Below are 23051 nucleotides of genomic sequence, written 5' to 3' on the forward strand. Positions count from 1 at the left end.
AGGGCAGGCAAAAGTCAATATAGATGCTGCTACTAGGATCTTAATGAATTCACCCAATCGGGGGCTAGGGGTGTGATAGGGGCGGTTCTCCATCCAAGCCTTGTCAAACCCCCTAGCTTCTGGTGGCGTCGAGGTACAATTGTGTTTTTTCCATGCAGACTTGTATGTTAGAAATCTGCAGCAACAATTCCACAAGACGTTCTTAATTAAATAGCAGAAAGATTTCTCCCTGTGGAATTTAATCTTGTAGTTTTGAAGTAAAGTTGCGTCCCAGCGTCGCTTTGGCCCTATTCCAAGACATAATAGTTTAATGAGCCTGTTAATAGTTTAATGAGCCAACCATTGCAGATAAAAGTACTATGACTCATTTTTTATTGTTTTTCACATCTCAGAGCAAGATAGATATTAGCTCTCCTCTACCGAAATTGTCATCCACTGAATCAGCTGCCTGCAGAGGAGAGGGACAGGGGAAACCCCAAAGCATCACTTGGTCCACCTCTTCAGAAGAGTTCAATGTCTAGTCTCTGGTCATCAGATGATAAAGGAACATTCCAGGGGTACTGGTGCATTATTTCTTATGTTTCCACCGGATATATGGGTAGAGACATAGGTTGGCCACCTGGAGTTACAGGGTACGCCCAGGTGATGGACACATCTGCGGATTGGCTACACACATCCCCAACAGGTACCGCCCATCCCCCTGACAAGCTGACACATCCCCTGGCCAACTGTCATGTGCGCTTCTGTCCCCCCTCATCAGCCGGCCCTGCTGTCAGTCTCCTCGCTGTGCTCAGCTGCCATCCAACGCTGTGACTGTGCACTCCGGTCCCCCCGATCAGCCATCCCCGCTGTCATCACTGTCCATGATGGCACAGACAAAGCGGCACTAAGTGCATTGTGCAGGAGCATGAAGCCGCTTCTCCCGACTCTGCTGTCACTCTGCTCCCCGCCGGCCTGGATCCATCACTCTGCTCCCCGCCGGCCTGGTTGCATGGATGGATCCACAGAAGCCAATCGGCAGCTAGGAGCATGATCGGGGCGCATATTACCAAAGGAGGCCTGAGTTCTCCTGTGGGGCCGATTCAGCCAATCAGCTGGCTGGAATCGGCACCACGTGACACAGCGGCGTGCCCGCGCATTGCCGTGCACAGGATTGTGCTGCCTGAGTTCTCCTGTGCGGCCGATTCAGCCAACAGCGGCGTGCCCGCGCATTGCCGTGCACAGGATTGTGCTTTGCCCGCGCTTTCACGTGCTCAGTGCCTTGCCATGCACTCGTGTGCACACAGGATTGTGCCTTGCCCGCGGTTTACATGCCACTCGTGTGTGTGCACAGACAGTTATTGATTTGGCAGGTATTTTTTGTGCTTTTTGGCAGGTATTTTTTGTGCTTTTTGGCAGGTATTTTTTGTGCTTTTTGGCAGGTATTTTTTGTGCTTTTGCCAAAGGTGATTATTTCTTTTGCGCAAGTGGATTTGCCAGCGGAAGTTTTACACAGGACTACTAAAAGCCAAGGTAAGCTGCTGCATCTGCTCATTTAATTGCGCTCTTACTTCCCCTGCGCGCATTGGCGGAGAGGCGGCCAATTCTGCATGCCGCTGCATTGTCCACGAGCGCGATCCCCAGCATGCCGCTGCATTGTCGCCGCGATCCCCAGCATGCCGCTGCATTGTCCACGAGCGCGATCCCCAGCATGCCGCTGCATTGTCACCGCTGCATTGTCCACGAGCGCGATCCCCAGCATGCCGCTGCATTGTCGCCGTGATCCCCAGCATGCCGCTGCATTGTCCATGAGCGCGATCCCCAGCATGCCGCTGCATTGTCACCGCTGCATTGTCCACGAGCGCGATCCCCAGCATGCCGCTGCATTGTCGCCGCGACATTGTCCACGAGCGCGATCCCCAGCATGCCGCTGCATTGTCCATGAGCGCGATCCCCAGCATGCCGCTGCATTGTCACCGCTGCATTGTCCACGAGCGCGATCCCCAGCATGCCGCTGCATTGTCGCCGCGATCCCCAGCATGCCGCTGCATGCATGGTCGCCGCTGCATTGTCCACGAGCGCGATCCCCAGCATGCCGCTGCATTGTCGCCGCGATCCCCAGCATGCCGCTGCATGCATGGTCGCCGCTGCATTGTCCACGAGCACGATCCCCAGCATGCCGCTGCATTGCTATGTGTGGAGACGCGGTTACCAGAGATTTGTGCGCTGTGCGCTGCTACGTGTGGAGACGCGATTACCTGAGATTTGTGCGCTGTGCGCTGCTACGTGTGGAGACAACACCCAAGATTTGTGCGCTACGTGTGGTGAGTACGTCACCTGAGATTTGCGTGACGCCACCTGACGCAACCTGTCTTTTTTTGCAGATTTGTGCGCCTTATTGCAAAATAACGTGTGGAGAGGATCCTGACGTTTGGACGCGTTTCGAGAAGAATTTCGCTTCGCTCGGACACCATCTGACATCACTCAGCGAGGTAAGCTGCTGCATCTGCCCAAATTTTGATTGCGTGCATCTGCTGATATGCGCATACTTGGCGCATATTTTCAGGTGTTCGCTTGCATCTGCTTATATCCGCATACTTGGCGCATATTTGCAGGTGTTCGCTTGCATCTGCTGATATGCGCACATTTGGCGCATATTCACAGGTGTTCGCTTGCATCTGCTGATATGCGCATATTTGCCGGTTTTCTCCTGCATCACCAGATATGTGCATTTTTGCTTGCATGTGGTGATATGCTCTCCGTTTTCCACAGGACGACTCGTGTGGAGAGGAACCTGACATTTGGCTGCGTTTTGTACAACGTACGGAACCGGAGATTGCCGTTTTAGGTGCTGATCTCACATTTGATCCCCGCCTTTTGGAGAGGACGACTCTTCTGGAGAGGAATTTCGCTTCGCTAGGACATCACGTGACGTCACTCGGCGAGGTAAGCTGCTGCATCTGCCAAATTTTTCATTGCTTGCATATGCTCATGTGTACATGCATGCGTGCCTGTATGCGTACATGCCTGTATGCGTACATGCATGCATGCCTTATGCGTACATGCATGCCTGTATGCGTGCGTGCCTGCGTGTATGCGTACGTGCGTGCCTGTATGCCTATGTGCATGCATGCGTGCGGGCATGCGTGCCTTATGCGTGCGGGCATGCATGCCTTATGCGTGCGGGCATGCATGCCTTATGCGTGCCTGCCTTATGCGTGCGGGCATGCGTGCCTGCCTTATGCGTGCGGGCATGCGTGCCTGCCTTATGCGTGCGGGCATGCGTGCCTGCCTTATGCGTGCGGGCATGCGTGCCTGCCTTATGCGTACGGGCATGCGTGCCTGCCTTATGCGTACGGGCATGCGTGCCTGCCTTATGCGTACGGGCATGCGTGCCTGCCTTATGCGTACGGGCATGCGTGCCTGCATGCATGCCTGTATGCGTACATGCATGCCTGTGTGCGTGCGTGCCTTATGTGTGCGTGCATGCCTTATGCGTGCATGCCTTATGCGTGCGTGCCTTATGCGTACATGCATGCGTGCCTTATGCGTACATGCATGCCTGTATGCGTGTGTGCATGCCTTATGCGTACATGCACGCATTATGCGTACATGCACGCATTATGCGTACATGCATGCCTGTATATGTACACGCATGCCTGTATGTGTACACGCATGCCTGTATGCGTACACACATGCATGCCTGTATGCGTACACACATGCATGCCTTATGCGTACATGCATGCCTGTATGCGTACATGCGTGGCTGTATGCCTATGTGCGTGCATGCGTGCCTGTATGCATGCGTGCCTGTATGCATGCGTGCATGCCTTATGCGTACACGCACGCGTGCCTGTATGCGTACACGCACGCGTGCCTGTATGCGTGCGTGCCTTATGCGTGCATGCGTACGTATGCATGCATTTATGTATGTATAGATGCACACATGCGTGTACATGCACGCATAGATGCATGCATGCACGCATAGATGCACGCATGCATGCACGCATAGATGCATGTATGTATGCATAGATGCATGTATACATGTATAGATGCATGCATAATTCTTCTGACCTGGTTGGGGGAGTAGTGGTCATTGTAAGTGGGTTGAGCGGATCTAGGAATCAGTAATACTGGTGGGATGTGACTGTTAACCTGCTGATTTCTCGTCATTTCCTGCAGATCTGACGTCCTTGAGAACGGGAAGGCTGGCAGACAGTGAAGAGACCCTCGTCGTTCAGCAATCTTTAAACCCTTCTTTTAATGAACTGTTTTTTCCCAGTGACTCCCTTGTTTTTAATACGCTTTTTAAAAAAAATAATTATGCCGGAGGATCCTGAAAAACTGCGCAATATTTTACTGCAATGCATTAAACAGAAAAGACCCATAAACACAGCGGCCTTTTGTCTATGTCACAAAGGCTGCTAGGTGTCATAATTAAGGATGAGCGAGTATACTTGCTAAGGTACTACTCGTTCAAGTAATGTGCCTTAGACGAGTATCTCCCTGCTCGTCCTTAAAGATTCGGGGGCCGCCGCGAGGGAGAGCGGGGAGGAACGGAGGGGAGATCTCTCTCTATCTCCCCTGCGACTCACCTGTCAGCCGCAGCGGTCCCCGAATCTTTATGGACGAGCAGGGAGATACTCGTCTAAGGCACATTACTTGAACGAGTAGTGCCTTACCGAGTATACTCGCTCATCCTTAATTATGACACCTAGCAGCCTTTGTAAACTTGGATTGGTGTAGGAAAACTAAGTGTTCCTCAAAATTCTGAAAAGTAATGTTAAATTTGTACGTCTCCTAGATGGAAAAAATAAATGTACAAAAGTTTTAAACCGTGCATCCAGAATAAAGTGAACAGATGGAAATCTATATGTTCGCAGAGATTTGTACAGAATGTTGGCACTTATTTTATATATGACATTTGACAATGTGAAAAAATGAAAATTCAAAATTGTGCAAAGTAGCAATTTTAATAAATATACACAACTTTTAACAGTCCTTTTTTACTACCTAACAGAAGTACAACAAGGGGAAGAAAACAATGTCACAGTCACTTGGATATGCAAAACCTTTACGGACTTATGATATGTCAAGTGACACATGTGAAGTTCCAAATTTTCGGTCTGTCACTAAGGCGCAAACAGGCTTGTTCTCTAAGGGGATAAATAGCTTAGTGTATAAACTTTAAACCGACTAACGAGGGACAGTGAGCAGCATCACATGCAACCGGACATCTTCATCGTACTGCTCCATCAGATCCTGATGATGGATTTCCATAGCAGGTGATGGGCCATTTCAAGCTTTTAAGCGTCCTCCTAAGCCAACATCTGGGAACTTCTGGCTCTCTGGTGATTCAACTCTGTGGTTGTGAGCACCGGAAACGGTTACCACAGTGCAAGATTCTGACCAAAACGTATCAGCTGACCTATAACGAGGAAGAAAAAAAAAAATTAACCCTGCCTGCAATTGGCTTCATTCCGTGGGTTTTCATAGTTATTGCACTGTCCCTGCTTTTCTTCACTCCTACTTTAATAGATAAAGACATCGTATTTGGACAATTGGTATGTTTCTCCGAAGGTTGGTGCAGTATTGGGATGGAACCTGTACGTTTGCTAAAAAAAGGAATTAAATGCTCAAATCTAATGTTATGTCTTTTTCGGCCAATAAGACGAATTTAACACAGCAAGTGTGTGTGTGTGAGAGAGAGAGGGGGTGGCTGAGTAAGTGGGTGAGCATACATGCATGTATACATACATGCACGCATACAGGCATGCACGCATACAGGCACGCATGTACGCATAAGGCACGCATGTATGCATACAGGCATGCATGTACGCATACAGGCATGCATGTGTGTACGCATACAGGCATGCATGTACACATACAGGCATGCGTGTACGCATAATGCGTGCATGTACGCATAAGGCATGCACGCACGCACGCATACAGGCATGCATGTACGCATAAGGCACGCATGCATGTACGCATAAGGCATGCACACATAAGGCATGCACGCACGCATACAGGCATGCATGTACGCATAAGGCACGCATGCATGTACGCATAAGGCATGCACGCACGCATAAGGCACGCACGCACACAGGCATGCACGCACGCATACAGGCATGCATGTACGCATACAGGCATGCATGCAGGCACGCATGCCCGTACGCATAAGGCATGCCCGTACGCATAAGGCATGCACGCATGCCCGGACGCATAAGGCATGCACGCATGCCCGGACGCATAAGGCATGCACGCATGCCCAGACGCATAAGGCACGCATGCCCGCACGCATAAGGCACGCATGCCCGCACGCATAAGGCACGCATGCACGCACGCATAAGGCACGCATGCACGCACATAGGCATACAGGCACGCACGTATGCATACACGCAGGCACGCACGCATACAGGCATGCATGTACGCATACAGGCATGCATGCATGTACGCATACAGGCATGTACGCATACAGGCACGCATGCATGTACACATGAGCATATGCAAGCAATGAAAAATTTGGCAGATGCAGCAGCTTACCTCGCCGAGTGACGTCACGTGATGTCCTAGCGAAGCGAAATTCCTCTCCAGAAGAGTCGTCCTCTCCAAAAGGCGGGGGTCAAATGTGAGATCAGCACCTAAAACGGCAATCTCCGGTTCCGTACGTTGTACAAAACGCAGCCAAATGTCAGGTTCCTCTCCACACGAGTCGTCCTGTGGAAAACGGAGAGCATATCACCACATGCAAGCAAAAATGCACATATCTGGTGATGCAGGAGAAAACCGGCAAATATGCGCATATCAGCAGATGCAAGCGAACACCCGCAAATATGCGCCAAATATGCGCATATCAGCAGATGCAAGCGAACACCTGCAAATATGCGCCAAGTATGCGCATATCAGCAGATGCACGCAATCAAAATTTGGGCAGATGCAGCAGCTTACCTCGCTGAGTGATGTCAGATGGTGTCCGAGCGAAGCGAAATTCTTCTCGAAACGCGTCCAAACGTCAGGATCCTCTCCACATGTTATTTTGCAATAAGGCGCACAAATCTGCAAAAAAAGACAGGTTGCGTCAGGTGGCGTCGCGCAAATCTCAGGTGACGTACTCACCACACGTAGCGCACAAATCTTGGGTGTTGTCTCCACACGTAGCAGCGCACAGCGCACAAATCTCAGGTAACCGCGTCTCCACACGTAGCAGCGCACAGCGCACAAATCTCTGGTAACCGCGTCTCCACACATAGCAATGCAGCAGCATGCTGGGGATCGTGCTCGTGGACAATGCAGCGGCGACCATGCATGCAGCGGCATGCTGGGGATCGCGGCGACAATGCAGCGGCATGCTGGGGATCGCGCTCGTGGACAATGCAGCGGCGACCATGCATGCAGCGGCATGCTGGGGATCGCGGCGACAATGCAGCGGCATGCTGGGGATCGCGGCGACAATGCAGCGGCATGCTGGGGATCGCGCTCGTGGACAATGCAGCGGTGACAATGCAGCGGCATGCTGGGGATCGCGCTCATGGACAATGCAGCGGCATGCTGGGGATCACGGCGACAATGCAGCGGCATGCTGGGGATCGCGCTCGTGGACAATGCAGCGGTGACAATGCAGCGGCATGCTGGGGATCGCGCTCATGGACAATGCAGCGGCATGCAGAATTGGCCGCCTCTCCGCCAATGCGCGCAGGGGAAGTAAGAGCGCAATTAAATGAGCAGATGCAGCAGCTTACCTTGGCTTTTAGTAGTCCTGTGTAAAACTTCCGCTGGCAAATCCACTTGCGCAAAAGAAATAATCACCTTTGGCAAAAGCACAAAAAATACCTGCCAAAAAGCACAAAAAATACCTGCCAAAAAGCACAAAAAATACCTGCCAAATCAATAACTGTCTGTGCACACACACGAGTGGCATGTAAACCGCGGGCAAGGCACAATCCTGTGTGCACACGAGTGCATGGCAAGGCACTGAGCACGTGAAAGCGCGGGCAAAGCACAATCCTGTGCACGGCAATGCGCGGGCACGCCGCTGTTGGCTGAATCGGCCGCACAGGAGAACTCAGGCAGCACAATCCTGTGCACGGCAATGCGCGGGCACGCCGCTGTGTCACGTGGTGCCGATTCCAGCCAGCTGATTGGCTGAATCGGCCCCACAGGAGAACTCAGGCCTCCTTTGGTAATATGCGATCGGGGCATTACCTCGAGCTTAGGCCGTTTAACCCCTAGCTTTCAGTGGAGACATAATGCACCAGTACCCATTCAAGGTCTGGTCTGTCATTCATGTGCCTACCTATGGTTAGAAAGAAGAAAGGATTTGATACATATGTGGGGGAGGTTTGTTATCAGTGCTGTGATTATGATTGGGTATTGGTTTATATAAAGATTAGGGAATAACAGTATATGTGAACTAGCTTGAGAAAGACCCATGTGATGGGTCGAAACGTCGCTATTAGAGATGAGCGAACATGCGTGTTTAGAGCCATTACTCGAACGAGTATCGCTTTTTTCGAGTAACTGCCTACTAGGGTGAAAAGATTCGGGGGGCGCCGAGGGTGAGTGGGGGGAGCGGAGGTGAGAGAGAGAGAGCTCCCCCCTGTTCCCCCCCTGCTACCCCCCTCTCCTCCCCGGCCCCCCTAAATCTTTTCGCCTGAGTAGGCAGTTACTCAAAAAGAGCGATACTCGTTCGAGTAATTGCTCTAAACAAGCACGTTCACTCATCTCTAGTCGCTATGCTGTCATGACCATGGAAGGAAAATAAAACAAAGAGTATCCTGATCAGACTATTGTGTGGATCTGAATTACTTACACGCCTGGATTGATGCTGCTTTCCATGTGTTGAAAGGTCTGGTCTGTGGTCATCAGATGATTATATGTGATGTCTTAAAGTAATTGAACAGGATTAGAAAGAACATGACTGCTTTCCTACAAACAGCGCCACAATGGGTGTTAGGTTGTGCCTGGAATTGCAAGCTGAATCCCATTGAATCGAAAGGGCCCGACCTGCCATACCATTCACACAAATGAACCACTTATATTGTTTCATAGTTTCACCTAATCACTCATCACAATGCTTCTTCCAGTCAATGCAGCCCCCCACACACACCCCCACCTCCGCACAGCGCAGTTATAATACAGAGCAGCTCCTGGCCACTTCCTGTGTCTTCCTATACACTTAGCAGATTACATTTCTCAGCTGCTGTCCAGAATCTACATGAGGTAAAGATGCTTTCTTATAATGTATTTATAGCCTTTAGGATACAATTACAGATCTTGGCCATATATTGGGTTACTGCATATTGATTATACATTATATATTATATATTGTATATTATACATTCTGATTATATGGTCATTGTTAGAGATGAGCGAGCGTACTCGGAAAAGCACTACTCGCTCGAGTAATGTGCTTTATCAGAGTATCGCTGTGCTCGGGTCTGAAGATTCGGGTGCCGCTGCGGCTGACAGATGAGTCGCAGCGGGGAGCAGGGGAGAGCGGGCGGGAGAGAGGGAGAGAAAGATCTCCCCTCCGTTCCTCCCCGCTCTCCCCTGCAGCTCCCCGCTCCGTGCCGGCACCCGAATCTTCAGACCCGAGCACAGCGATACTCGGATAAAGCAAATTACTCGAGCGAGTAGTGCTTTTCCGAGTACGCTCGCTCATCTCTAGTCATTGTCAATAAACAATCCCTCCCCTTGAAGTTATCGGATGGAATGCATCTTTCTCTGTGTTATTATAACATTGATATAAGTGATTATAATATCAGAGCAAAAGCATCATTCATTGCGGTGAACTGCCCCCTTGTAAGGAGACTCTAGTACCCTGTTGTACTGCCTCTAGCTTGGATTCAAGATGTGATACGGTTGGGCATGGAGGCTCTAGTACCCTGTTGTACCGCCTCTATCTTGGATACAAGATATGATATGGGCAAGCATGGAGGCTCTAATATCCTGTTGTACCATCTTTAGCTTGGATGTAAGATGTGATACAGGTGGGCACAGAAAATATAGTACCCTGTTGGACCACCTCTAGCTTGAATACAAGATGTGATACGGGGGGGCATGGAGGCTCTAGTACCCTGTTGTACCGCCTCTAGCTGGGATACAAGATGTCATATGGGGGGCATAAAGGCTCTAGTACCCTGTTGTACCGCCTCCAACTTGGATACAAGATGTGATACAGGGAGGGAGAGGGGGCATGATTGGCTAACATGATCATTATTGACTAATCAGAGAGCAGTGCATACTGTGCATTACTTAGCTAGAAAATTGCAGTGGCTATCTTAGATAGCTGAAAAAAGCATCGTGAAGGGGTGGATTGGAGAGAAATTGGCATAGAAGAATAACAGCGGGTTACAAGAGCCTTGTGTGGCACAGAGTGTAAGCTCTTGCCTGCACCCTGAAGGTTGTAAGTTCAATCCCTGCATGCATCAGGTAGCCAGCTCAAGGTTGACTCAGCCTTCTATCCTTCCAGAGTTGGTAAAATGAGAACCCAGCTTGGTGGGGGGTAATAAATAATAATTACCAGAAAGCGCTGCGGAATAAGTTGGCGCTATCCAAATACCAAGATTTATTTAATATTCTCCCCTCTGAAGTCCAAAGGCAGAATATTGTTGCAAAACTGAAGGGTCTTTTTTAACTTATCCCCAATCCACAGAGTAGGGGAATGTGTCTGATAAGTGGGATCCGATCACTAGAATCTAGAGATGAGCGAGCGTACTCGGATAATCACTACTCGCTCGAGTAATTTGCTTTATCCGAGTATCGCTGTGCTCGTCCCTGAAGATTCGGGTGCCGCTGTGGCTGACAGGTGAGTCGCAGTGGGGAGCGGGGCAGAGCGGGCGGGAGAGAGGGAGAGAAAGATCTCCCCTCCGTTCCTCCCCGCTCTCCCCTGCAGCTCCCCGCTCCGTGCCGGCACCCGAATCTTCAGGGACGAGCACAGTGATACTCGGATAAAGCAAATTACTCGAGCGAGTAGTGCTTTTCCGAGTACGCTCGCTCATCTCTACTAGAATCCTGTCTGATCAGAAAAAGGGGGTCCTATGTTCTCTCCATTCAACTTTATGGGACTGCAAAAGTTAGCTGAGTTCAGTGCTTGCCGGTCTCCAGCAGTTCAATAACGTTGAATTCTCCACGACCGCTCCACTCATACAGTGGGACGTTGGGACCTTTGTTTTTGTGACTGGTAAGGGTCTCCACAACAATCAAACACTTATCTCACATCTTGTGGATAGGGGATACATCTTAAACGTGGCACAACCCCTTTAATCTTTAGAACACTATACAAGGACATTCGGAGATGATAAGTCATCCGTGGTTGCACAATGATGTATCAGTAAACAAGATCATTATTTCCAACCATACAAGAAACCTAACCAAATTTTTCACACCTGAAGAAAACAAGAACAATTACTGTGAAGAACATCCTCCATCATCGCCTTCTCTGCCCCTTGCAAAATTCATTATCTTAACCCCTTAGTGACAAGTTGAGGCATTAGTCTGCACTAATGCCTCCACAACAAAAGACGTTTATTTTATATTCTATTAATTTCATTTTATGTAACAATTATTTTATATTTAACAAACAAGTTTACATGCCGGTTAGAGGAACCGCCATGGGGACTAAATTTGCCCCTAATCTATTCATATGAGCATTCGAGAAGAGAATTTGTGACCCCCGAATAATATTCTACAAGCGTTTTATTGATGGCATTCTAGTCTGGGATGAGAACATGGCTGACCTTAAAAATGTTATTGTATTTCTAAATAATAACCAATGGGTTTTGAGTTCACTCGAAACTAAGACCCAAATACAATTACTTTTTTGGATTTGGAATTGTATGTCATAGATGATAAATTACGCATCATGACTAGAGATGAGCGAGTATACTCGTTTCGAGTAATTACTCGATCGAGCACCGCGATTTTCGAGTACTTCAGTACTCGGGTGAAAAGATTCGGGGGGCGTCGGGGGGCGGGGGAGGCGCGGCGGAGCGAGGGGTAGCAGCGGGGAACAGGGGGAGCCCTCTCTCTCTCCCCCCCACTCCCCGCTGCAACCCCCCACTCACCCACGGCGCCCCCCGAATCTTTTCGCCCGAGTACGTAAGTACTCGAAAATCGCGGTGCTCGGGCGAAAAAGGGGCGTGGCCGAGTAGGTTCGCTCATCTCTAATCATGACATATTTTAAACCAATAGATTCAAATAGTTTCTTGGAATTCTCCATTGGTCATGCTAAACATTAGAAGACGAACATTCCCTATAGGAAGTTTCAACACATTAGGAGAAATTGCTCCTCTACTTAAAGACCAGTCGAAAAAAAAAAAAATGTTTTTTAGAGAAAGGTTACCCTCCAAATTAGTTCTCCTTTTTTTAAAAAAAGCATTACAGAATGATTATTTTACTAAAGACACAAAAAAGCCACACCAAACCTCTCAGCGAGGAAAATAACCAGCAGCCATTTAGAGGCGGGCCCAGAATTAATGCACTTCCATCATAAGTGATTGGCCAGCTAGGGGAAACATCTCCCTCCTCTGCCGATCAGTCCATACACCACAGGAGGTATTGTAGCAGGAAAGAGAGGAATGGAATGTTAAACACTGAGAGATTCCTGATAGACAACACCTAAGTTAACTTCTGTAGTGACAGGAAAGAGACACTCATTGGTGCCGAATGACAGGGAGCATGTACTGAAGTGATCACATGGAACTGGGATGATGTGGTGACACCACCCTGACTCCACTTCCTGATTGCAGGCGATGAGCTGCAACAGAGATCTTACTTTAAATTCATAGGGGAAAATTTATAAACAGCTGTGTTTCAAGCACTTGTCTTAATATAATCCTCGTCGGTGCATGGTGCACTAAATGTATGAAGAGGCATCTACACTGAAATCTATGTCAGATACAAGCTGGTGGAGATTTTTGGTATAATTATATCAGTAGCTGGCATAAATTATGCATAAATCTATCTGACTGGGATACTCATGTCTATTCCAGCCAAAGCATGTACCCTCTAAAGAAAATTGGCATACACTGGCGTAAAGCAAAAAGTCACAAAATGGTACTAGATTTTGCAACATTTTTACTCCACTTTAGGTTTAATTAATTTCCCCCATAGAACCTGGACAACAATGGATAGGGTTGTAGACAGTAATAAACTAATAGTATGAAAAAGGGGAGGCACATATAAACTCAATATGGTAACCAACCAATGCCTACATGGACTAGATACATAGTAACAAAAGTTTTCTATTTTTCCCTAGCTTGTGGAACATGTTCTTCATCCTCCTTCTTTTCATTGCTGTTTCCCACACATCAACCCAAAGTCCTCCTCCACTGACCTCTGCCTGCCGATCAGCAGGGATTAAGGAATGCAATAAACTCCAGTTTGTACCCGGTCACACTCTTCTAGGTGAGGGACTAGACATTGTGACAATGAAGAAGAAAGGATCCTACCTGCTTAATCTACAGAAAGTTATCACCTCCAAGAAAACCTGCACTGTGTGTAGCAACCCGTACATGAAGAAAGCCTGGCAGAAGCTGCCGCTGGGAGTGGTGGATTGGAGGCCCCAGTCAATATGTTTCAAGAAGGTCAGCGGGGAGACTTCTCGATCTACTTCTTCACTGGCCGAAGAGTCTGCATCGAGTATTCAGAATAACTGGGAGGTTGGACTGGAGCTCCATCATAAATCGGTAGATGCCAAGATGGTGTTGGCTGGATCTCAATCCCAACTGGCACAGTTTGGTCAGATTAAGAGCAGTGTTGACCGATACACCTTTATCAAGCATCAGCTGAGCTGCATCTACTATGGGTACGATGTCTTCACAGATCTATTAGCGTTAAGAGCCTTTTACATGCAAATCACAGCCACAAAATGGGACGAAACAAAATTAAATTTGTGCAAAATAGGGTCGGGCTGAGGTGCGTCTAGCTTGTCTTCACCCTGCACTGCTTTGAAGCTCTTTTAGCAGGTGGGGATTTAAAATTCTCACCTGCTGAAAGGGCTGTATCTGATTGGCTGAGTGCTCAGCCAATCACAGACAGCTCTCAGCCATTTATTGAATGACAGCATGAGTACTGCCTGTGATTGGTCACAGCACTCAGCCAATCATAGGCAGCACTCATTGAATTCAATTAATGGCCAAACACTGCCTGTGATTGGCTGAGTGCCGTGACCAATCACAGGCAGAACGCAGCTGTACGAGAAGACAGGCTAGATTCGCCTGACCCCCTGCAGCTGTGAAGAGATGAATATAATTTTTTTAAACACATTCTAGGGATGATTTTCAGGGAAGGGCTTATATTTAAAGCCCTTCCCCGAAAATCCCTGCAGGGCTTGCCAGCAGCCTATTGCTTTCAATGGGACTGCAGAAGTGCCAGTCCCATTGAAAGCAATGGGAGAACATCGTGATCCTCTGCCACAGCTGTCACAGCTGTGGCAGGGGATTATTTACCGCAGGGTTGCTGGAAGCCCATTGTTTTTAATGGGGCCACTGGCAGCAGCCACAGCCTCATTGAAGACAATGGGCACGGACCCTCATTCATGCGTGTTTGTGCACGTACATGGGTGCGCAGTTTTGTGTGCACCTATGTACGGCACACACACACGCCCATGTGAATGGACCCTTAGGGTGCATTGACACGTAACTAATTTGGTATTTATCTACTGCAGTTTACACCCTTCCACGGCTTATTTAGACGAATGAAGGGGAAAACTACACTTGCTGACATAGAGTGTAGTTGACCCTTAACAAGGGGAATCCTTTCCCCTTTGCTGTCTTTTAACACGTTGCGCCAGAGCGCAAGAGTTTGAAAATAACAGTGGGAAAATAGGTGCTGCCCCATTTTTCCCACATGTGGTATTCACTACATAAGGAAAAGATAAGGCAGGTTCTATTTTTTCTTGGCTGTACAATTAATGGTTGAGAAATCCTGGTAGTGAAAACAAAATCACTGAAATCCTATTGAAATCATGGGGGAGGAATTCACGTTTGTCTAAATAAGCCCTGAGGGGGGATTCAGATGAGCGTGGTTTCTCCTGTTATGTGATAATCACGGCCGCATAACAGGATGAAACAAAACCACCGGTTTTAATAGGATTTCAGTGGTTTCATTTTCATTATTGGAATTCTCATTAATTGTACGGTTGAGAAAAGATAGGACCCGCCCCGTAGTGTAGTGAATACAACATGCGGGAAAGATCAGGCGGCACCTATCTTCCTGCAGTTATTTTCAAACTCCTGCACTCTGGCGTGGAGTTTGAAAAGCCAGTGATGGAGAAGGAATTCCCCTCCTTCAGGCGCAACTACACTCTGTGCCGGCAAGCGTAGTTGCGCCTACTCTAATCTGAATCCACCCTTAATTGAAGAGAACGAGGTTTCTTGTGGATTTGAGTCAAAATCCACAGCTAAGGGCGCCTACCCACTGGCGTTTGCAATTTTCGTGCGTGAAAAACGCAGCGTTTTCCGCGCGTTTTTGGCGCGTTTTCTGCAGCGTTTTTCGCGGCATTTTCGCAGCTTTTTCGCGCCTTTTCCGTTAATTTCCATTGACATTCATGGGTGCATTAAGAGAAAAATAAGGACACATATGCAACTGACAGTTCCTATGTTAAAAATTGCAACGGACCGAAAAAAAAAACGCAAGTGGACAAGAACACATTCTATCCTAATTGCTCTTCAGAAAAAACGCAAAGGAAAAAAAATCGCAAGTGGGTAGGCGCCCTAATGGTGTGGATTTTTGTGCTGCGAAACATCTGCACCAAATCGGCTCCATGTGAACGCACTCTAATGATGCAGCAGGGTTATTATGGATGATTCGTATATGGGGGGGGCATGATGTTTTGTGTATGTGTGTGTGGGGGGGGGGGGGGGGTTCTGAACAGCCCCAGGCTTTTGGTTTCCTCAAGCCGCCACTATATGTGATGTATTTTGCTCTTGGCACACTGGGCAAAAGTCAACAAAAAGTGGAGCTAGATCTGACCACAGGTTGGTAACCAAAGCTGGCTATAGAGTTAAAGCAACACACAGGCAGAGGTGATACAATATTTTACCCCTGATGCAGGTCCTGAAGTGTATGTGTGTCACAGTGATTTACAGAGTAGCCAAAAAAAGAAAATCTTTATGTCATGCACCTCTCACTCATGTCCTGTCTTATGTATAATACCTGGCATTGGATCTGCATGGAATAGTCATTTATTGAGAGCAGAATATAATAATAATTGTTCTGTCAGATGTTTGTTATTACATTATTTTATAACCTGGTGTTTATATTTGACTATCCACATAAAAGTAGTCATGAAATATTGTCATTTTCACACTGGTCAATAAACACATTTTCTGTTCTTTGAAGCCTATTTATTAGCTTTGCAGTGTAGACTGGGACAAAGTCAGCAGAGTTACCTAATTATCATTAGAGAATGGGTTCATCAGTCATCTCATTATTATTAGACAGGTCAGATGTAATGTCATTATCATTAGAGGGAGGGTCAGCAAATTCATCTTATTGTCATTAGAGGGCAGAATGAGCAGAGACATCTCATTGTCAATAAGGGTAAAGTCAGATGAATCTTATTATCATTAGAGAATGGGATCAGCAAAATCATCTCATGTGAAACAGAATCCATTCTTCCATCATTAATAACTGTTGTCTTCTTCCAGCCTCCGACTCTCACATACACCACCGCTGAGCCAGGAGTTTAATAAAACCTTAGAGTCACTGCCAGCCACATATGATACAAAGTCACAAGATAAATACAGACATCTAATAGCAACTTATGGAACTCATTATATCAGCCAAGCCAATATAGGAGGAGAAGCTCATCAGGTCACTGCAATCAGGACGTGCCATGCAACGATGGATGGTGTGTCATTGGATGAGCTGAAAGACTGTCTAAGCATTGAGGCCTCAGTCGCAATCAACGGCAAAGGTGAAGTTAATGCCAAAGCCAGTGCCTGCAAAGATCTTAGCAATAAAGCCAACCATGGAGAAAGCTTCCACCAAACATATAATGAGAGGATCTGGAAGGTAAGTAGCTGAGAGGCTTCATGAGGGCAATAGTCATGGGCATAACTACTGTACAGTAACTACCTATGATAGTGGCTGCTAAGTAACCCAAGGACTCAAGCAAGTCTGGGGCCAGTCATTATGTATGGAATTTTATTTAGTAGATAATGGGCAAGACCACATATTGGTCCTTGCCCTGGTGTCCTCCACCCTGTGTGTGGCAGCACCTGGGAGTGGAGAGGGCCCTGGGGCAAATCAGTACATGGAATGTTCTGGTCTGTCATCTGGATTAATTTTGGCTTCTGCTCTATGATCTGAATTTATTTAGAGGTCTTGTCTATACAGTATATTGGGCACTTAAATCTAGTTGATAGTCGTACATGTGAAAATTAACACAATGGCTCATATCTGAAATGGCAATAATAAAAGTGGTAGTTAGAAAATATATCTCTTAAGGAATTTGATTCTTGTTATTAACATAACATCTTCTCTTCTCCTATGCTTTAGATCACTGGTGGGGAAATTACTTATGATCTGCTCTCATTTGACTCCAAAAATAGTGACAGCTCTTCATCCTTCGAGAAATGGATGGACAGCCTCAAGATACATCCTGATATTGTATCGTATTCTGTGGAGCCTATCCACAACCTTGTGAGATTCAGAGGACCTCAACGAGAGAACCTTAAGAAGGCTGTGAGTGATTATATCATGGAGAAGGCTCTCAGACAGAACTGCTCCTGCCCTTCCGGTTCTGTGCTGAGTCCCGGAGCAGAGTGCTCTTGTGTCTGCCAGGGAAATGACCATAGGAGCTCAAATTGTTGTCCATCTAAGAAAGGATATGCAAAATTAGTGGTGAATATACAAAGTGCTGCAAATCTTTGGGGTGACTACATTTCTAAGACCGATGCTTATGTGGTAGTGAGTTATGGTTCAGCTAAAGCTCGGACGATAACTATATGGAACAACAATAATCCAACATGGAAGTCGAGGTTTGACCTTGGGATCTTAGAGCTCAGCTCTGCCCCCTTACTGAAGATTGAGGTTTGGGATGAAGATAACAAATACGATGATGATCTTCTTGGAGCATGCACAAAGAATGTTAACAGTGGAACAAAGTCTGAGGTCTGCTATCTGCAGCATGGGAGTGTGAGTTTTGTGGTGAGTGCTGAATGTGTCACTCACCTTACCGGCCACCTCTGTAGGGAGTACGCTGCATCCACCAAATGAGGGTCTATTAATCTCAGTCTCAATAATTCATGGAAAGGCAAAAGTAAAGAACATGAACAATTAGAATTCACTGTGTATCACAACCTTGACATTCCCTCAATGTCATCTCATAATATTTGTAACCACAGAGCACAACTTTTTTTTATCATGTATGTGATTGTAGCATCTTCATTAGATCTGTAGTAGAGAAATGTCTTCTTCTTTTTTTATAAATGTTGTAGTAATTTATATATTTAGAAAATGTTCCTGGGCTGGCCATATGGGAGAAACATTCTTCCTTCTTATGGGCGGTCATATTGGAGACACATATTCCCTTCCTGGTATGGGGTTTATAAACGGGGAGGTCTGTAGACTGTGGGATCTAGCCTTCTGTCTGTATTTTTTACATGGTCTGCTCTTAGAACTGCAATTTCTAGGGATCTGGTGTCCCTATATTTTAGGTGGTGTCTTTTAGAGACTGGTATGGGGCTCAAGCAGAAGTGTCTAGTGTTGGCTCCCCTCTGGCTTTTCTCCACCTCCAATCGGTTGATTGAAAGGTCTTCGACCTAAATAGGGAGAGACCTGTCAATCAAAATAAAGACATCATTATTTTAATTATCCGTTTAGTCGCATCTGACCTTCGGTCACTTTATGGATCAATGCATGGAGAATAGGGATGAGCGAGCGTACTCGGAAAAGCACTACTCGCTCGAGTAATTTGCTTTATCCGAGTATCGCTGTGCTCGTCCCTGAAGATTCGGGTGCTGGCACGGAGCGGGGAGCTGCGGGGGAGAGCGGGGGGGAACGGAGGGGAGATCTTTCTCTCCCTCTCTCCTGCCCGCTCTCCCCTGCTCCCCGCTGCGACTCACCTGTCAGCCGCAGCAGCACCCGAATCTTCAGGGACGAGCACAGCGATACTCGGATTAAGCAAATTACTCGAGCGAGTAGTGCTTTTCCGAGTACGCTCGCTCATCTCTAATGGAGAACATAGATCCATAAAGTGACCGAAGGTCGGATGTGACTGAATGGATAATCATCATCATTGTGTTTTTTTGCTTGACAGGTCTCTCCTTATTTGGGTCAAAGACCTTTCTAACAAGTCGAACCAGATGGGGAGAAGCCAGAGGGGAGCCAACACTAGACACTTCTGCCTGAGCCCGATGCTCTTTAAATAAATGTTTTCTCTGAAATGTGGCTGACTTGCAAAATAAAGTATAGTTCACTGTTACCAGGGTGTCTGTCTCTGATTCATGTTGCCTTTAGTTAGAACCTGCTTTGATTCCTTTTAAGGACCTAATCATACTTAATGAAAACGAGAGGTGTAAAGGATTAATGATATGTCCTTTCAAGCTATGTGCAAACCAGTGTTGAAGTAACATCTCTACAATGTCACCCTTTGGAGGGTGGCTACCATATGAGTCAATATTCAACCTTTTAACAGGCTTTGCAACTTGACAAGGGATGTAAGCCAAACCAGAGTGCCCATGTGCATTTAGTGATCCCTCATCAGTGCATTGTAGGATTCTGGCTAGCTAAATGAGAGGCCATCAATGTGGAGGTAATGCCTCTCCATGTGCAGAGCACCACAAAGTTATGGGGCATTTTATAAGCCATGTTATGGTTCCTGGGTAAGAGCTGTGCTAATGAGTGATGGAATAATCCTCACCAGGACCTAGCTAATAATAAGGAGCCTTAGAAGACGTTGTACATCTCGTATTTATTACCAAACAAACTGAAAATATAAAAATATAAATAATTAGTAATTAGAGATGAGTGAGCACCAAAATGCTCGGGTGTTCGTTACTCGAGACGAACTTTTCGCGATGCTCGAGGGTTCGTTTCGAGTAACGAACCCCATTAAAGTCAATGGGCGACCCGAGCATTTTTGTATATCGCCGATGCTCGCTAAGGCTTTCATTTGTGAAAATCTGGGCAATTCAAGAAAGTGATGGGAACGACACAGCAACGGATAGGGCAGGCGAGGGGCTACATGTTGGGCTGCATCTCAAGTTCCCAGGTCCCACTATTAAGCCACAATAGCGGCAAGAGTGCCCCCCCCCCTCCCAACAACTTTTACTTCTGAAAAGCCCTCATTAGCAATGCATACCTTTGCTAAGCACCACACTACCTCCAACAAAGCACAATCACTGCCTGCATGACACTCCGCTGCCACTTCTCCTGGGTAACATGCTGCCCAACCCCCCCCCCCCCACGACCCAGTGTCCACAGCGCACACCAAACTGTCCCTGCCCAGCCTTCAGCTGCCCTCATGCCACGCCACCCTCATGTCTATTTATAAGTGCGTCTGCCAGAGGAACCGCAGGCACACACTGCAGAGGGTTGGCACGGCTAGGCAGCGACCCTCTTTAAAAGGGGCGGGGCGATAGTCCACAATGCTGTACAGAAGCAATGAGAAATCAAATCCTGTGCCACCTCCATCTGGAGCTGCACACGTGGGCATAGCAATGGGGAACCTATGTGCCACACACTATTCATTCTGTCAAGGTGTCTGCATGCCCCAGTCAGACCGCGGTTTTTTATAAATAGTCACAGGCAGGTACAACTCCGCAATGGGAATTTCGTGTGCACCCACAGCATGGGTGGCTCCCTGGAACCCACCGGCTGTACATAAATGTATCCCATTGCAGTGCCCTGGACAGCAGAGCTAACGTCAGATTAAATGCAGGTGGGCTTCGGCCCACACTGCATGCCCCAATCGGACCAGGGTTTTTAATTCATAGACACAGGCAGGTACAACTCCCTATTGTGAAGTCCCTGTGGACTCACAGCATGGGTGGGTGCCAGGAAGCCACCGGCGGTACATAAATATATCCCATTGCATTGCCCATCACAGCTGAGGTAATAATGTCATGTTTAATGCAGGTGGGCTTCGGCCCACACTGCATGCCCCAGTCAGACCGGGGTTCTTTAGAAGTGGACAGACGCAGTTACAACTCCCTGTGGACCCACAGCATGGGTGGGTGCCAGTAAGCCACCGGCGGTACATAAATATATCCCATTGCATTGCCCATCACAGCTGAGGTAATAATGTCATGTTTAATGCAGGTGGGCTTCGGCCCACACTGCATGCCCCAGTCAGACCGGGGTTCTTTAGAAGTGGACAGATGCAGTTACAACTCCTTGTGGACCCACAGTATGGGTGGCTCCCTGGAACCCACCGGCGGTACATAAATATATCCCATTGCAGTGCCCAACACAGCTGATGTTACGTCAGCTGTAATGCAGGTGGGCAAAAAATTAATTGGATTACACTGTAGGCGAGGGCCCCCAAAAATTGGTGTACCAACAGTACTAATGTACCTGAGAAAAATTGCCCATGCCCAACCAAGAGGGCAGGTGAAACCCATTAATCGCTTTGGTTAATGTGGCTTAATTGGTAACTAGGCCTGGAGGCAGCCCAGTAAAAATAAAAATTGGTTGAGGTGAAAGTTTCAACGCTTTAATGAGCATTGAAACGTATAAAAATTGTTTAGAAAAATTATATGACTGAGCCTTGTGGGCCTAAGAAAAATTGCCCGTTCGGCGTGATTACGTCAGGTTTCAGGAGGAGGAGCAGGAGGAGGAGGATGAATATTATACACAGATTGATGAAGCAAAAAGGTCCCCATTTTGGATGGTGATAGAGAACGATGCTTCCATCCGCGGGTGCAGCCTACGTATTGTTTAGGTATCGCTGCTGTCCGCTGGTGGAGAAGAGAAGTCTGGGGAAATCCAGGCTTTGTTCATCTTGATGAGTGTAAGCCTGTCGGCACTGTCGGTTGACAGGCGGGTACGCTTATCCGTGATGATTCCCCCAGCCGCACTAAACACACTCTCTGACAAGACGCTAGCCGCAGGACAAGCAAGCACCTCCAGGGCATACAGCGCGAGTTCAGGCCACGTGTCCAGCTTCGACACCGAGTAGTTTTAGGGGGCAGAGGCGTCACCGAGGATGGTCGTGCGATCGGCTACGTACTCCGTCACCATCCTTTAACAGTGCTCCCGCCAACTCAGCCTTGACTGGGGACCGGTGACACAGTCTTGCTGGGGAGCCATAAAGCTGGAAAAGGCCTTGGATAATGTTCCCCTGCCTGCGCTGTACATGCTGCCTAATCTCTGCGCCTCCCCTGCTACCTGGGCCGCGGAAATGCGCCTTCGGCTACTAGCGCTGTCGGATGGGAAGTTTACCATCAGTTTGTCCACCAGCGCCCTGTGGTATAGCATCATTCTCGAACCCCTTTCCTCTGCGGGAATGAGAGTGGAAAGGCTCTCCTTATACCGTGGGTCGAGCAGTGTGTACACCCAGTAATCCGTAGTGGCCAGAATGCGTGTAACGCGAGGGTCATGAGAAAGGCATCCTAACATGAAGTCAGCCATGTGTGCCAGGGAACCTGTACGCAACACATGGCTGTCCTCACTCGGAAGATCACTTTCAGGATCCTCCTCCTCCTCCTCCTCCTCTGGCCATACACGCTGAAAGGATGACAGGCAAGCAGCATATGTACCCTCAGCAGTGGGCCAAGCTGTCTCTTCCCCCTCCTCCTCATGCTCCTTCCCCTCCTCCTCAACGCGCTGAGATATAGACATGAGGGTGCTCTGACTATCCAGCGACATACTGTCTTCCCCCGGCTCCGTTTCCGATTCCAAAGCGTCTGCCTTTATGCTTTGCAGGGAACTTCTCAAGAGGCATAGCAGAGGAATGGTGACACTAATGATGGCAGCATCCCCGCTCAGTATCTGGGTAGACTCCTCAAAGTTTCCAAGGACCTGGCAGATGGCTGCCAACCAGGCCCACTCTTCTGTAAATAATTGAGGAGGCTGACTCCCACTACGCCGCCCATGTTGGAGTTGGTATTCCGCAATAGCTC

General features: G+C 47.9%; 1 protein-coding gene and 2 long non-coding RNA genes across 7 annotated transcripts; 2 read left to right on the top strand and 1 right to left on the bottom strand.

Moving 5' to 3' along the window:
• The first annotated feature begins 1045 nt into the window (after window positions 1-1045).
• LOC136577675 (uncharacterized) lies at window positions 1046-4426 on the top strand. 3 transcript variants are annotated; one of them, XR_010786541.1, is made up of 4 exons: window positions 1046-1352; window positions 1399-1512; window positions 2364-2471; window positions 4162-4426. It is a non-coding gene; the product is annotated as an uncharacterized lncRNA (long non-coding RNA). The 3 variants fall into 3 exon arrangements; XR_010786542.1 differs by having other exon boundaries at window positions 1048-1352; window positions 1422-1512; XR_010786540.1 differs by having other exon boundaries at window positions 1060-1512.
• Window positions 4427-4942: 516 nt separating this feature from the next.
• On the bottom strand, window positions 4943-8172 carry LOC136577195 (uncharacterized). 3 transcript variants are annotated; one of them, XR_010786448.1, is made up of 4 exons: window positions 7719-8172; window positions 6928-7035; window positions 6523-6696; window positions 4943-5407 (listed from the first exon to the last, which is right to left on the bottom strand). It is a non-coding gene; the product is annotated as an uncharacterized lncRNA (long non-coding RNA). The 3 variants fall into 3 exon arrangements; XR_010786446.1 differs by lacking the exon at window positions 6523-6696; XR_010786447.1 differs by lacking the exon at window positions 4943-5407 and having other exon boundaries at window positions 6489-6696.
• Window positions 8173-9153: 981 nt separating this feature from the next.
• LOC136577676 (perforin-1-like) lies at window positions 9154-18587 on the top strand. Its single transcript, XM_066577588.1, has 4 exons — window positions 9154-9198; window positions 13238-13786; window positions 16632-16998; window positions 17485-18587. The coding sequence occupies exons 1-4, from the start codon at window positions 9194-9196 to the stop codon at window positions 18202-18204; spliced, it is 1641 nt and encodes a 546-aa protein (XP_066433685.1). The 5' UTR covers window positions 9154-9193; the 3' UTR covers window positions 18205-18587.
• The last annotated feature ends 4464 nt before the right edge of the window (window positions 18588-23051 follow it).

The sequence above is a fragment of the Eleutherodactylus coqui genome, chromosome 8 (genome assembly GCF_035609145.1).
Source record: "Eleutherodactylus coqui strain aEleCoq1 chromosome 8, aEleCoq1.hap1, whole genome shotgun sequence".
NCBI classification, from domain to species: Eukaryota; Metazoa; Chordata; class Amphibia; order Anura; family Eleutherodactylidae; genus Eleutherodactylus; species Eleutherodactylus coqui.

Coding starts and splice junctions, on each gene's coding strand:
- LOC136577676 (XM_066577588.1), top strand. Junction 13,787..16,631: donor CTGAGCTGCATCTACTATGG/GTACGATGTCTT, acceptor GTCTTCTTCCAG/CCTCCGACTCTCACATACAC. Junction 16,999..17,484: donor ATAATGAGAGGATCTGGAAG/GTAAGTAGCTGA, acceptor CCTATGCTTTAG/ATCACTGGTGGGGAAATTAC.